At 45.8% G+C, this 12502-nt stretch overlaps 2 protein-coding genes across 4 annotated transcripts in view; one reads left to right on the forward strand and one right to left on the reverse strand.

Moving 5' to 3' along the window:
- ZXDC (ZXD family zinc finger C) overlaps nt 1–4121 on the forward strand; it is a 62236-nt gene extending 58115 nt beyond the window's left edge. Inside the window, exons 10-11 of one of the 3 annotated variants that reach the window (XM_036244254.1) lie at nt 1359–1460; nt 2626–2776. In XM_036244254.1, coding sequence (XP_036100147.1) covers nt 1359–1460; nt 2626–2712 — 189 coding nt within the window. In that variant the 3' untranslated portion in view covers nt 2713–2776. Of the gene's footprint in view, nt 1–1358; nt 1461–2625; nt 2777–4092 lie in introns of those variants that run through there. The other 2 variants (XM_036244260.1, XM_036244258.1) reach the window with 2 other exon arrangements.
- An 816-nt stretch (nt 4122–4937) lies between these two features.
- Nucleotides 4938–12502, reverse strand: part of CFAP100 (cilia and flagella associated protein 100) — a 39462-nt gene continuing 31897 nt past the window's right edge. Inside the window, exons 13-16 of the mRNA XM_036245941.1 lie at nt 8354–8489; nt 7028–7233; nt 6007–6100; nt 4938–5051 (exon numbers count right to left, since the gene is read on the reverse strand). Coding sequence (XP_036101834.1) covers nt 4938–5051; nt 6007–6100; nt 7028–7233; nt 8354–8489 — 550 coding nt within the window. The remainder of the gene's footprint in view (nt 5052–6006; nt 6101–7027; nt 7234–8353; nt 8490–12502) is intronic.

Raw genomic sequence — 12502 nt, forward strand, 5'->3', positions numbered from 1 at the left:
ATGCTACCTCTTCCCTGAGTAATCTTCTGTGTCCTGAGTACTCTGGGGCCAAAGAGCACCATGTGGCCAGGGAGGTACAATTAGAGATGTCATAGAACATCCAAGTCTTGAGCTGATCTGAAAGAGGTAGGAGGGTAGTCCTGTCTGTGGGGTCTGTAGTCCTGGGAGAGGCTCACAAAGCAGATAGGACCACATTGGCTGTGAAGAGTTTGTAGGGTTCAGATATGGGAAAGAGAGGTAGGAATGGCCTGGGCAGAGCCCAGGGAGTGCCGGGAAGACAGGCCCAGTGAACCACCATGCTGTTGTAGCAAACCAGAAGCTGATGTGAGGATTTTGTGAGGGCAGAACTTATCTGAAGAGAAATGAAAGATTTCCCCCAAGATAGAGGTGGTGGAGATAGGGTGGGTTGCAGCCCAAACCTTCTGAACATGCCGAAGACAGCAGGTCAGAAGTGAAAGGAAGGACTGAAGGTTCTGAAATGGAGAGTGCAGGGAAGCTGGTACCACTGGCAAAACAGGAGCTAGCTGGAAAATAAGTAGTGGCTTATTTTCTAAGAAACACCCAGTTAAAGATGTCAGCTTTGAGGTAGAGAAACCTGGGTTTTAATCTTTCATAGTCTTGGGCAAGTTACTGAAGCACTTCGGGACCTCCATTTTATCATATATAAAATGGAAATGATAATGCTCGGGGCTTGACACAGAAATGCTGATGGTGACGGTGGCACCTGGATTTGAGTGGTGGGGGCTGTGGGTGCCCATGGGTTGGACACGCAGATGAAAAACAGGTGAAATGTTAAACAGTGACCCTTTTCCAAATTGGACGACTAGAGGCCTGGTAGCCTCCTCTTGGAAAGACCTTTCATCTCTCTAGTCCCAGCTTGACTGAAAGCTGGATTCAGGGCAGAGATGAGCCTACCTGTGTGGTCAGAGAAGGCTGCTGGAGAGCAGTGAGGACACTTGGGGAGGGATGCGAGGAGCCTCCATCCAAGTTCAAGAACAACCCACAGGAGAGAAATTGGCACTTGGACTGAGGAGAGGTATTTGAGTGTAGGAGCATATGGGAAAGTTCCAGAAGAAGGGCTTGGGAGGAAGGAGCAGCCAGATGGCAGGTAGTTTAGGCCCAGCTTAGTCCACTGGGATCAGGGTGAGAGAATGAGGACCAGAAAGAGGAGCAAGCAGCTCCCAGCCCCTGATGCCAATTACTGCTGGGTCCTCAGGCCTCACTTGGGTCCAGGTGGTGCCTTGCCTGGAATACAATGGGTGGGACCAGTTCTGCATATCACATTGACAGACCTCCTCAGGCTGAGGTAAGGAATGCCGTCATGCTGGTTAATAAAATGTGTGCTGTTGCCTCCCCAGGACAACCCCTCAGGTGAAGGAGTCTTGCCGTGTGTGCTCAGCCCGCAGCCTTCCATCTCCCACCCCCTGTTTGCCATTGGTTTGCCTGTCTTTGTCCTCCAGGTCTGATGCCTTACAGTTCTTTGGGTTTGTTAGTAAGGCTGTCATGAAGCGTCCAGCTTCTGAGGCTGGTCACTGAGGTAGGCCTTGGGCGGAGATTCATTGGGTTGATTGCCGGGATGTTTGCCACTTTCTAGAAAAGGTGGGGGAATGGCCATGAAATAAAAGCTAAGACTAAAGCTCAAATTTGCTGTCATTGTAGCTCCTACTTGTAAATAAGGTGAAAATACTCTTTAAAAAATATTTTATATAGAGAAATTCTAGTCACTTTCTTCTGTGGGAAGTTAGTTTTTAACCTGTGAAAAACAGACCCAGACAAATTAAATAGTTTGCTTAAGTAAGTGGTTAAACTTACTGTAGATGGGTATGGATAGCAATAATTCAGATTTTGATGTAAAATAGTGAAAGTAGCTTATTAAATTTCTAACAGGCTTAAATATGTATTTTTCAATACATACAAATAGTAATTTTAGTTTTCTTGTATTAAAATTGGGCCATTAAACATTTTCCTTAATGTGAAAAGTAAATATTGAATAAAGTTCTGGTACAAGGTGGGGGTGGAGGTAGTAGCTCCCAGACTGCTGGAGTGGGGGTAAATTGGAGGGTGGTTTGGTACCATGTAGCCAGAAACCCTTATTAGTGTTTAATACATTCTGCCTGGTGTTCCTACTCATGAGACCACTCCTAAAGAAATCATGTAGGATACAAATAGCCAAAAGCTGGTCATCATAATCTCAAATCTAATGATGTAGGAACTTTCTCTAGCAGGAAGAGGTGGATGAGACGGGTGATGATGGTGCAGCTAGAGGCCTGGTCAGCCAGTGATGATGCCTAGTAACTGGGAAAGATGCTTCCCACACACAAAGTGAGGGAAAGGGGTTACAAGTTAAACAAGGACAGTCTTATTTTTGAGGAAACCTATAACACAGTATTGATTTTTTTTTTTTTATATTTATTATATTTACTTTTTTTTTTCAAGGCACATATGTTTAAAATAATGGGAAAACAAGTTATTTTTAACTGAGAAAAGTCAGAAGCACCCAACTGGCTGGCCCCACAGGTTAGGCTGCTAGTTGGTGAGCGGCTGTAAGGCTGCTTCCTAGGAGGTGGTCCTGCACCGCCTCAGCCCCCTACTCTGCCCCCCTCATTACTCTGCTTGATTTTGCAGGAGGTGCTTCCTGCAGCTGGAGGGGCTGCTGGGCCTGAGGACACGCACTGCACAGGCAGCACTATCAACCCAAAGGACCTACAGTGAAAGCAGCCCTCTACCTAGGGGACCCAAGGGCGGCGCCTCCAATCTGTCCCCATGAGACTGTTACATGGTCTTGCAGGCCTGGGTGAGAACCCACTTGGTGTCTGCTCAGAAGGCCAGCCTAGTTCTTCAGAGACTTTTGAGTACACTTATTGAAAATGTTTTTCTTACATTCTATCAGGAACTAGTTAGGGGCTATATTATTTAAAACGACCTTGTTTAAGCAAAGTGTTTCAGTGAGGCAAGGATTGCCTTCCTAGCAAAGCACACCCCTCTTCTGTACTTGTGCCTATGTATGCACATCCCTTGTCCCATTCGATATGAGTCATGGAGCATCAGTTTCATTTTAAAAAACAGATTTGTGTTCTGGCTGGTGTCGGCCTGCAGGCTTCATCCCCGGCCCCAGTCAGGGTTGTGGGGGAGGCAACCAATGGATGTGTCTCTCTCAAATCGATATTTCTCTGTCACTCCTACCTCTCCCTACCTCCTTCCTTTTCAGTCTGTCTCAAAAAAAAAAGAATAAAAAAAAAAGAATCAATGGAAAAATATCCTTGGGTGAGGATTAATAATAAATAAATAGCTAATGAGAGAGAGAGAGAGAGAGAGAATAAACTTGTGCAAGAAATAGAGTACAGGTTTCCTAGTCAAATACAACTTTTATCTGTAGTAAAATCAGATGATGTCTTTCAGCTTTGGTGTTTCAGCATTTGCCCTGAGAGATCTAAAAACTGTTTTCCCTTTCTGAAAGCTATGTAACAGGCTGTTTCCTAACCCCTTGAATGGTGTTCGTAGTGGTGTTGATTTTGTCACATTGTGGGGCCAGAAGTGGGCTTGTCACAAGAAGCCAAATTCTAATTTATGTTCTGGCAGACCAGGTGGCTGCTGGTGTGAGCAGAAAATACTGAGGGTGAAGTGGGCTTATTGGGGGCCCTGTTCGGGAGCCCTCTGTGTAGACCAAATTTTGAGCTCATAGTTTGGGGATAATAGAATTAAAACATTGAAAATAATTTTTCCAAATTCTGTATTTGGGTACTAATGTTTAATAGTAATTTGACAGTGGTTTATAAAGTAATGTTCTAAATACTATAGACTATGTGTAGGACAGTAATGATGGCTTGTATATGTCTTTGTTGAGGTTTAAGATGTGCATATTATGTCACCACATTTTTTACAGAGTAACTTCTGTTTTGCAAAAGGAGATGAGTTAATAATCTTGAACATATTTATTTGTTAATTGGTAGTGGACTGGACACAATCACTCAGAAATGCTGTGTGTCTTATGCCTTTTGAAGTGTGTGTTTATTAAGATGCTATTTTGGTTCTGAGACTTGGAATCATTCAAACTCTGCCCATTCTGTGTTTCTTTGTTTCTTGGGTTTTTAGACTTGGGCCTTTAGGAGTGACCCAGCATTCAACCAATTCCTCTCTCTGTCCTGTTCTGAGGTGCCATCTGCTCCTGCTCAGTGCTTCTCCACCCGAAGAGTTTGGGCCTCATTTATAAATGGCTCATGCAGAACTCTGTGCTGTGTGATAAACTAAAGTTCTGTGCCCATCTGGCACCTCAGCCTCCAGGTCCTCCAGAAATCCCCTCCCTCTCCAAGGAGCTAGGCCTGTCTGCCAGAGTGGCCACACTGCACTGGCCTCCTGAAGGAAGACATATTGCTGGACCTTTCTCCCACATGTCCCCCAGTGAATGTTTACTATAAAGTGATTGGTACTGGATGTCAGTTTTCTGGGCACTGAGGTTCCCTGTTGGCAATGGACCCAACCCCTAGTCCAAATGAATAATAAAAGTTTTTGTCTAGTTTCGCACTGAGGTTTCTCTTGACTTAATTTAAGGAATTGTGTGTCTAGTGTTGAAATCACTTTCTTTCAGTGAGTAGTGACAACCATTCCATCTACCCAGCTTGCTGCTTACTTCTTTGTATTGGGGCTAGCCCCACACTACACCCCAGTGTGGAATTGGCTTTTGTCTCTTAAAGCCATTGTTTTAGATGGGAGCCAAGATGGGCTCCTTCCCTCAAACATTTGCTTAGGGTTAAATGATTAAAGATGAGTGTTGGCATTTGGAAATATGGATTACCTCCTTAAAAAGTCCTTAGACACCAAAGAGTCATGGAGTTTATTTCACATAAGTAAGGATATAGCAGGAGACCATGAGGAGTAGCCCTGTTTGCTTCCTGCTTCTGTCTTTCCTGTGCCGTCACCCAGACCAGCACCTGTGAAGGCTAGGTGAAGAAGAACAGTTGCTCCTCCTTTTCCTTGTCCAGCAGCTCGTTCTCAGGCTCCTCCTTGGTTTTCAGGGCCGGGGGTCGGGAACGGAACACCAACCTTCTGCCTCTCTGCAGAGGAAGCAGACAGTAACCCACTGCTTGTGGCCTCAGTGTACCAGAGGTTCTGCCTAGATGCTGAGAGGCCACACCTCTGCCAAGAGGCTGGAGAGCTGGGACTGTAGAGCCCTGTGGACGGTCCCAGCCTCTGGTCACTTCTGGTCAGCTGCAGGCTGAGGGCTGGAGTTGCTGCGCCAACTCAGAAATGTCTGTCCAGCGCTAAAGCCTATGCCCTGGGGTGCCAGCCCTTAGAAGTGTGTGGGTGGTCAGAGGGAATACCTGGAAACACAGATGGGAAATACCAGGCTAAACACAAAGAACCCATCTCTTGCTGTGGGGTTTGCGATGGTGACCCTTCAGTGTCCATCATTTCCCACGGGACAGAGTGGAGAGTGCTGGTCTATTCCAGGGAAAGCCCATCTGCCTTTGTCCGTTACAGGCCATGTTCAGGCTTGGGCCTGCATTAGAAACCATGCCTCCTGTTGCCAGGGCCAGAGGCAACTGGCTGATCCTGTCCATTCACTGTGAGGTAGAGGCCTTGGGGACACAGCAATCAGGGGGACCTTTGTGACAGGTGATGAGCTTGGCCTGAGGCATAGGTTGTGTAGTGGGACTGTGGGTAGCTGAGTTGTTCATGTTCTCTCTGAGCTGAGGGCCTGCACCTGGGCAGGTATGGGAAGGCATGACCAGGCCAGTCACTGACAAGGAATGTGTACAGAGGAGCTGGCAGTCCCAGGGGAGGGCTTCTGGAGGAAGGGGAGGGCAACCTTGACCAGCAGTAGGCCCAGGAATGGGAGACCCTGCTGTATTCTGGCCTTGCTCTTATGGCCCCAGGACCCCTCCAATAGCATTTGCAAAGGATTTGGTGAAACAGACTCAGCTGTAGGCCTTTTGTTTTTCCCAGCCCCAGTGTGCTTGGTTGTGGAACCCTTCCCTAGCCGTAGTTCCCCAGGGCAGCCCTGCCCACCTTCTTCTTGATCTCAGCCTGGGCCCGGGCTTGGGCCCGTTGCAGACGCTCCTCTTGCAGCTGCTTCTGCATCTTGGCTTTCTCTTCCCGGAGTCTAGGTGGCAGTGGCAGCAAGAGAAGGATTAAGGATTAGGGGAGCCAGGGGAGGTTGCCAAATCCCCTTCTCAGCTTCTTCCTACATAGACCTCAGGCCATGGCCTGCCCTCATCTGAGAAAACTGCCTACTCTTCTCCACCCTTCCTTTCTCTGCTCCTTGCAGGGGCATCCCAGCTCTGGAGACAATCTAAGAGTCATCATCTCATATCTTCAGGAATTCTAGGTTTTTAAATCCTTATTCCTGTGATCCAAATGCCTATGGCTTTTCCACTGTCACCCTTGAAGGCCCAGACTTTAGCAAGATTAATAGTGTTGTCTCCATCCCTTTGTAATTGTGGTCCTCAAACCTTTGCCCAGTGTTTGCCCTGAACAAGGTACCAAGATCACAGAGGAAGGGCTTATGGGAAAGGCAGATAGATGGCTGCTTACAGATGGCTGTGTCTCGGGGCTCTGCACAGGAGTTAGTGAACCAGGAAGCCTACAGGCCAGAGGAGTCATGGTCTCTGGAACTCACTTGCACTGCACTGGGCCTATGGGGAGTTTCTCAGGCCTCCTCTCAGAGGATGGGCCCACACCACCTGTGTCCCATGTTCTGATGCTATCACTAAACTCTGGGCTCCCCAGATACTGCCAGAGTCTCTGCCCTCCCCTCCCCTGGTCTCTGGCAGTGCCAGCCTTTTTCCCTCCAATGCAGCCAGAAAAATGGCCCTTGTTTCTGGAGGCAAGGCTGTGGTAGCCATACCTCACTTTGACTCCTGGGCTCCCTGACTCCACAAGACAAGAGGAGCTTCCCTCATTGAGGCTGAGCTTAGTGTCTCCTCCAGTTCCTCCCAGAGCCCCGGCTTTTGGGTCTCCCAGCAGGAGAACCAGGGTCCTTCCTATCCCTTTGGTTCGAGAGTTCTTGGAGGACAGCCTGGGCCCTCACCTCTGGCGCCGCTCCTTCTCTTTGGCTTTCTCAGCCTGCTCTATCTTGACCTGGGGCACACGCTCCAGGTTCTCAAGCAGCTCATCCAGCTGGTGTTCGATGATGGTCAGCATCTGCACAGTGCCCAGGTTGGACTCTTGCTGGACGCCAACACATTGCCGGTACACATCCAGCACCTTGCAGTTGAGGCTCTCTAGCAGCTTGTCCTGTGAGGCAGGCAGTCCATCAGCAGGCTCACTTGGGCCTGTGCCCACCCCTACTCCATGGTCTGCCCTCACTACAGCATGGCTGACCTCCCAGGCCTTGCTTGGCACAGGTGAGCACTCAGGAAGCTTGGGTAAAACAGATCTTGGACACCTGGACTTTTCTTGGCCAGAGCTGTGACCTCTCCACCCCCTTGCTCTTTTCTGGTCCCCACTGGGGCTCATGCTTGTGCTTCAGCCCCTCCCCAAGCTGTCTCAATGTGTCCCTTTCTCCTGGGAGCCCCCCCTCTACTGCCCCTGCACTGATCTCAGCTCCCCACAGGTCCACATCTTGTGACCTAATTTCTGTGTGGCTCTGGCCTGATGAACTCCCCTCTCTCTGAGTCTGTTCTAACATTCAGAAAACAGTTAGCCCCTCCCCCCAACACATGAATGGGCCTGAGGAATAAATGAGGAACAGCAGGCAAAAAGGCTTAAGCCAGGCACAGGGCACAGCTAGAGCCCAGTGATGACTAGCAAAAGACAGGAATACACTGGCCTGCTCGTTGTGGCATCCCACATGTACCTAGCCCAGTGCCTGGCACACAGTAGGTTGTCAATAGCAATTTGGATGAATTAGGAAGCTGGGGATGCTATCAAGAAAAGTATGTGCCAAATTCTAGTCCCACTGCCCAGAACATCCCTGGCTTTCAGAATTCTCACTCTCATATCCTGGCCTGGGGATGTGCCTGTCTACTTCCCAGCAGGGTCACCTACTGGGTACATTGTACATGTTTAAGAAGCAGACATTATTTGTTGAATGAAGGAAGGAATGAAGAAGGTGTGTTGGGTAGATGAACAGCCATGGAGCAGAAACACATGGGGTGCCTTGGGTTTGGGGACCAAGGACCTTCTTTAGCTGGTGCCCCATGGTCAGGTCCATGGAGCCTAGAGATGACGAGGGGCTATGGCAGCCCAGAGCAAAGCTGAATCTCAGAGCTTGCTCTTCTGCTGTCAGAGCTCCAGGCACTGGACCTCCTCCCAGCAGGTGCCTAAAATAGGACCCCTGCACCCCACTGCCAGCCTGTGGCCACCTGTACTTCTTCCACACCCACCACCTGCTGGCTGCCATCTAGGGGCTTACCTCCTGAGCGCCCTTGTACTCGCCGAAATGGAAAACTCGGGCTTTGAGCTCCAGCTCAGCAGCGGTCTCCTCCTCCTTGGTGATGGCCATCATCAATGTGGTTATCCACTGCTTCAGTTGGTTGACTTCCCTATCCCTGGATGGGGGAGCAACAAGGCCCTGCTCACTCAGTGTAGCCCTAGGCACTTCACCTCTCTGAACCTGACCTTCCTGCTGCTGTCCTGAGGATTAAGGGACCATAACTGCAAAGTGTCTGCATACCCAGGGGTGAAAGGAACTGTGAGATGCAGGGGTAAACTTTAAATCTTTAACAACTGACATTAAAAAAACAGTTTTTAGTATATTCATAAAGTTACACAATCATTGCCATAGTCTAATTTTAGAACATTTTCTCATACAGAGAGAAACCCAGTATGCATTTGCAGTCATTCCCTATTCTTTACTCTTCCTCTGTATCTCTTTCCTGGACATTTTATAAACATGAACTCATACATGTGGCCTTTTTTGTTTGGCTTTAATTCAGTGCAGTGTTTTCAAGGTCCATCCACTTTGTGTGGCATATGTCAGAATTTTATTCCTTATGATCACAATAGTAGTCTATTGAGTGGACAGGCTACACGTTGCTGACCTACTCATCCATTGAAGGACTTGTGGTTTCTACCTTTTGGCTGTTGGGAATAATGCTGCTATTAACATTCATAGGTTTTTGTGAGGACATATTTTCAGTTCTCTTGGATATATATTTAAGAATGGAATTAGAACAATCAACTTTGAAATGATACAATAAAATGTTTTTCTTTATTGATTTTAGAGAGAGAGGAAGGGAGAGGGAGATATAAAGAGAAACATCGATGAGAGAGAACATTAATTGGCTGCCTCCTGCATGGCCCCCACTGGGGAATGGACCCACAACCTGTGCATGTGTCCCTGACTGGAAATCGAACCAGTGATCTCTTGGTGCATGAGTCAACACTCAACCACTGAGCCACACTGGCTGGGCTAAAATTTTTTAAAAATAATAAAACTTTCACAATCTTGGCAGACACTGACCATTATATGTTGGGATTTCCCAAGCTGGAATCTCAGCTCTTAAGACTGGTATGGCTTCACCCAGTACAGGCAGCTGCATGCATGTCCTGGTCTCAATAACTGTATGGAAATTGGGCCACTCCGCCAGTAGTGCCTGGGAGGCCCAGAGGTGGCTCCCTACACCCATGATGATTTTGTGGCATCTTTCCATTTGTTGCTGGAACCTGCTGACATTTTTAAAATCTTAAGCAAAGTGCTGTTTTGCCCACTAGGTCACATGCACCACCACAGGGCTACAGCCCCATAATAGGCCCCAAGGCTGCATGCCCCCAGGTGTGGGGCCGAGGTCTGAGTCCATAAGATTGAGTGTGAGGAGTACTGAGCTGGAGACACTGATTAGCTGTCTCCTGCCCAGCCCCCACTGGGGACAAACCTACAACTCAGGCATGTGCCCTGACTGGGAATTGAACCATCAATCTTTCAGTGCACAGGACGATGCCCAACCAACTGAGCCACACCGGCCAGGGCGATCAAAAAGGATTTAAAGACAGCCAGTTGAAGAATATGATCTTAATTTGGATTCTAATTCAAATTAACAGCTTAAAAATGCAATCATGTTATGGATTATGGATATTAAATATTAAGGATTGCTGGTTTTTTAAAGATATGATAATGGGCCCTGCTGGTTTAGCTCAGCAGTTAGAGAATGTTGGCCCCTTGGACCAAACAGTCACCAGTTTGATTCTGGGCACATACCTCAGTTGTGGGTCAATCCCTGGTTCTGGTTGGGGTCATGCAGGAGACAGTCATTCCATGTGTCTCTCTCATATCGATGTTTCTCCCTTTCTCCCTCCCTCCCACTCTATCTGAAAATCAATGGAAAAATATCTTTGGGTGAGGATTAGAAATAAATAAATAAAGATAGGATGATGGTATTGAGATTATGTTAAAAAGCCTACCTTTTAAAAAGTATCTACTATAATATTTATAGGAAAATGATACAATGCCTGGAATTTGCTTAAAAATAATAAGAAAGATGGAGAAGTGGGTGGGGTCTAGGTGAAAGGAGATAGGCTATGAGTTGATCACTGTTAAAGCTGGTGATGGGGTTGGGGACTCATACTATTCTCTCTACTTTTATATATAGTTATATATTTGAAATTTTCTTAGAACCATTGGGCTGAATTGGATAAGTTATAAGAAGGTTTTTTGTTTTTTTTAAAGGTAACAAGGAAGAGGATTCATTTATAAATACCTGAGGACATAACCAGCAAGTTTATCAGACTAGTGGTAAAGGGAAAAAAACAAAAACAAGCACAACAAAATGTAAATAACATTCAAAAGACCAAACAAAAGAGAGTTACCGTATTTCAACAAAAATAGCAGCAAAAAGAACAAAAACAAAGTATTTTGAAATAGAGGAAGATGGCAGAATAGGTAGCACTAGGAATCAGTCTCCCTTCCTTGACAACAGTTGCACTCGCAGTATCTGTCTGATACAACCATTTTGGAATTCTGGAGTACCGAAGCCTGCAACTCCAGGGGAAGCCTGGAAAGTAATTGCAGTTAATTTCAGTCTATTTAAACTCTGAGAAGAATAACAGCTACCCAGCCACAACTCCCAGTCAAGTGACAGACAGCTGTGCAAGTTTCCTGGAGCATCTTGTATAGCCTGTGGGAGCTACAGTGGGCAAAAAGGACCCTTGCCCTCCAAATATTGGGGATCTGCTCTCTGATCATTGACTGGTGCTTCTCATCTCAGAGTTGCAGGAAGGCAGCCATTGTTATTATACCTCCTCCCATTATCTTAAGTTCCTGTACCTTGGCTGAAGTGATTTAAAGGGCTGGTGCTCTTCCCTTCCCCTCTTCATTTTTTTTTCCCTCTTTTGAAAGGCAGATATTAAAGACCAAGGACATTAAAAAACAAGTATCTATAGGGAAAACTAGAAAGTGACTGTTCATGCCCAGGGAAAGGCTTAGAAAAGACCTAAAAAGACCTTAAGTTTTACACCTCAGGCTCAACACAGAGGCAGCCTACAACTTTCAAATAAGAACAATAAACAAAATTATGGAGCAGGGAGAGTATCTGATTTCCAGAGTTCCCACATTATTACATCCCAGTGCTAAGTGTTTAACAACAAAAGTCAAGGCACACAAAGTATGGCCCACTCAGAGGGAAAAAAAATCAACAGAAACTGTCCCTAAGAAAACCTGATGGCAGATATACTACAAAGAGTTTTTTAAAACAAACTGTTTTAAAAGATGCTCAAAGAACTAGAAGAAGATATGGAGGAAGTCAAGAAAACAATATGTGAACAAAATGGAAATATTAATAAAGAAATAGCCTTAAAAATACGGAGCTGAAAAGTACAATAACTGAAATGAAGAATTCACTAGAGGGATTCAAAGGCAGATTTGAACAGGGAGAAGAAAGAATCACCAGTTTTTGAAATAGGACAATGGAAACTATCAAGGCAAAGGAACAAAAAGAAAAAAAGTAGAAGAAAACAAAACCTAAGGAATCTGTGGAACACCATCAAGAGGACCAATATACACATGAATGTCCCAGAAGGAAAAGAGGATAGAGGAAGATGCAGAGAAAATATTTGAAGAAATAATGTCTGCAAACTTTTCAAATTTGATTAAAGACATGAGTCTAAACATCCAAGAAGCACAAGGAACTCCCACACTGAGACATATTATAATCAAACTATCATAGGATAATCAAAAGCCAAAGCATCTGGAAAGCAGCAAGAGAGAAGCAAAATCATCACATATAAAAGATCTGCAATAGGTTACCTGCTGATTTCTCATTAGAAACTTTGGAGGCCAGAAGACAATAGGCTGATATATTTAAAGTACTCAACAGAAAAAGAAAAAACAAAAAACAAAAAAACACCTGTCAACCAAAAATTCTGTATCTGGCAAAATTGTCCTTTAAAAGTGAGGGAGATAAATGCTGAAGGAAATAAGAAAGAAATTAGAAATGGGAAAAAAAATGCAACATACCAAAACTTATGGACACAGAAGTGGTGTTTAGGGGGAAATTTATAGCTATAAACACATAAAGAACTGAAGTCAGCAACCTAACTTTACAACTTAAAGAAGTTTTAAAAAAAA

Source organism: Molossus molossus, unplaced genomic scaffold, assembly GCF_014108415.1.
Source record: "Molossus molossus isolate mMolMol1 unplaced genomic scaffold, mMolMol1.p scaffold_m16_p_6, whole genome shotgun sequence".
NCBI lineage: Eukaryota > Metazoa > Chordata > Mammalia > Chiroptera > Molossidae > Molossus > Molossus molossus.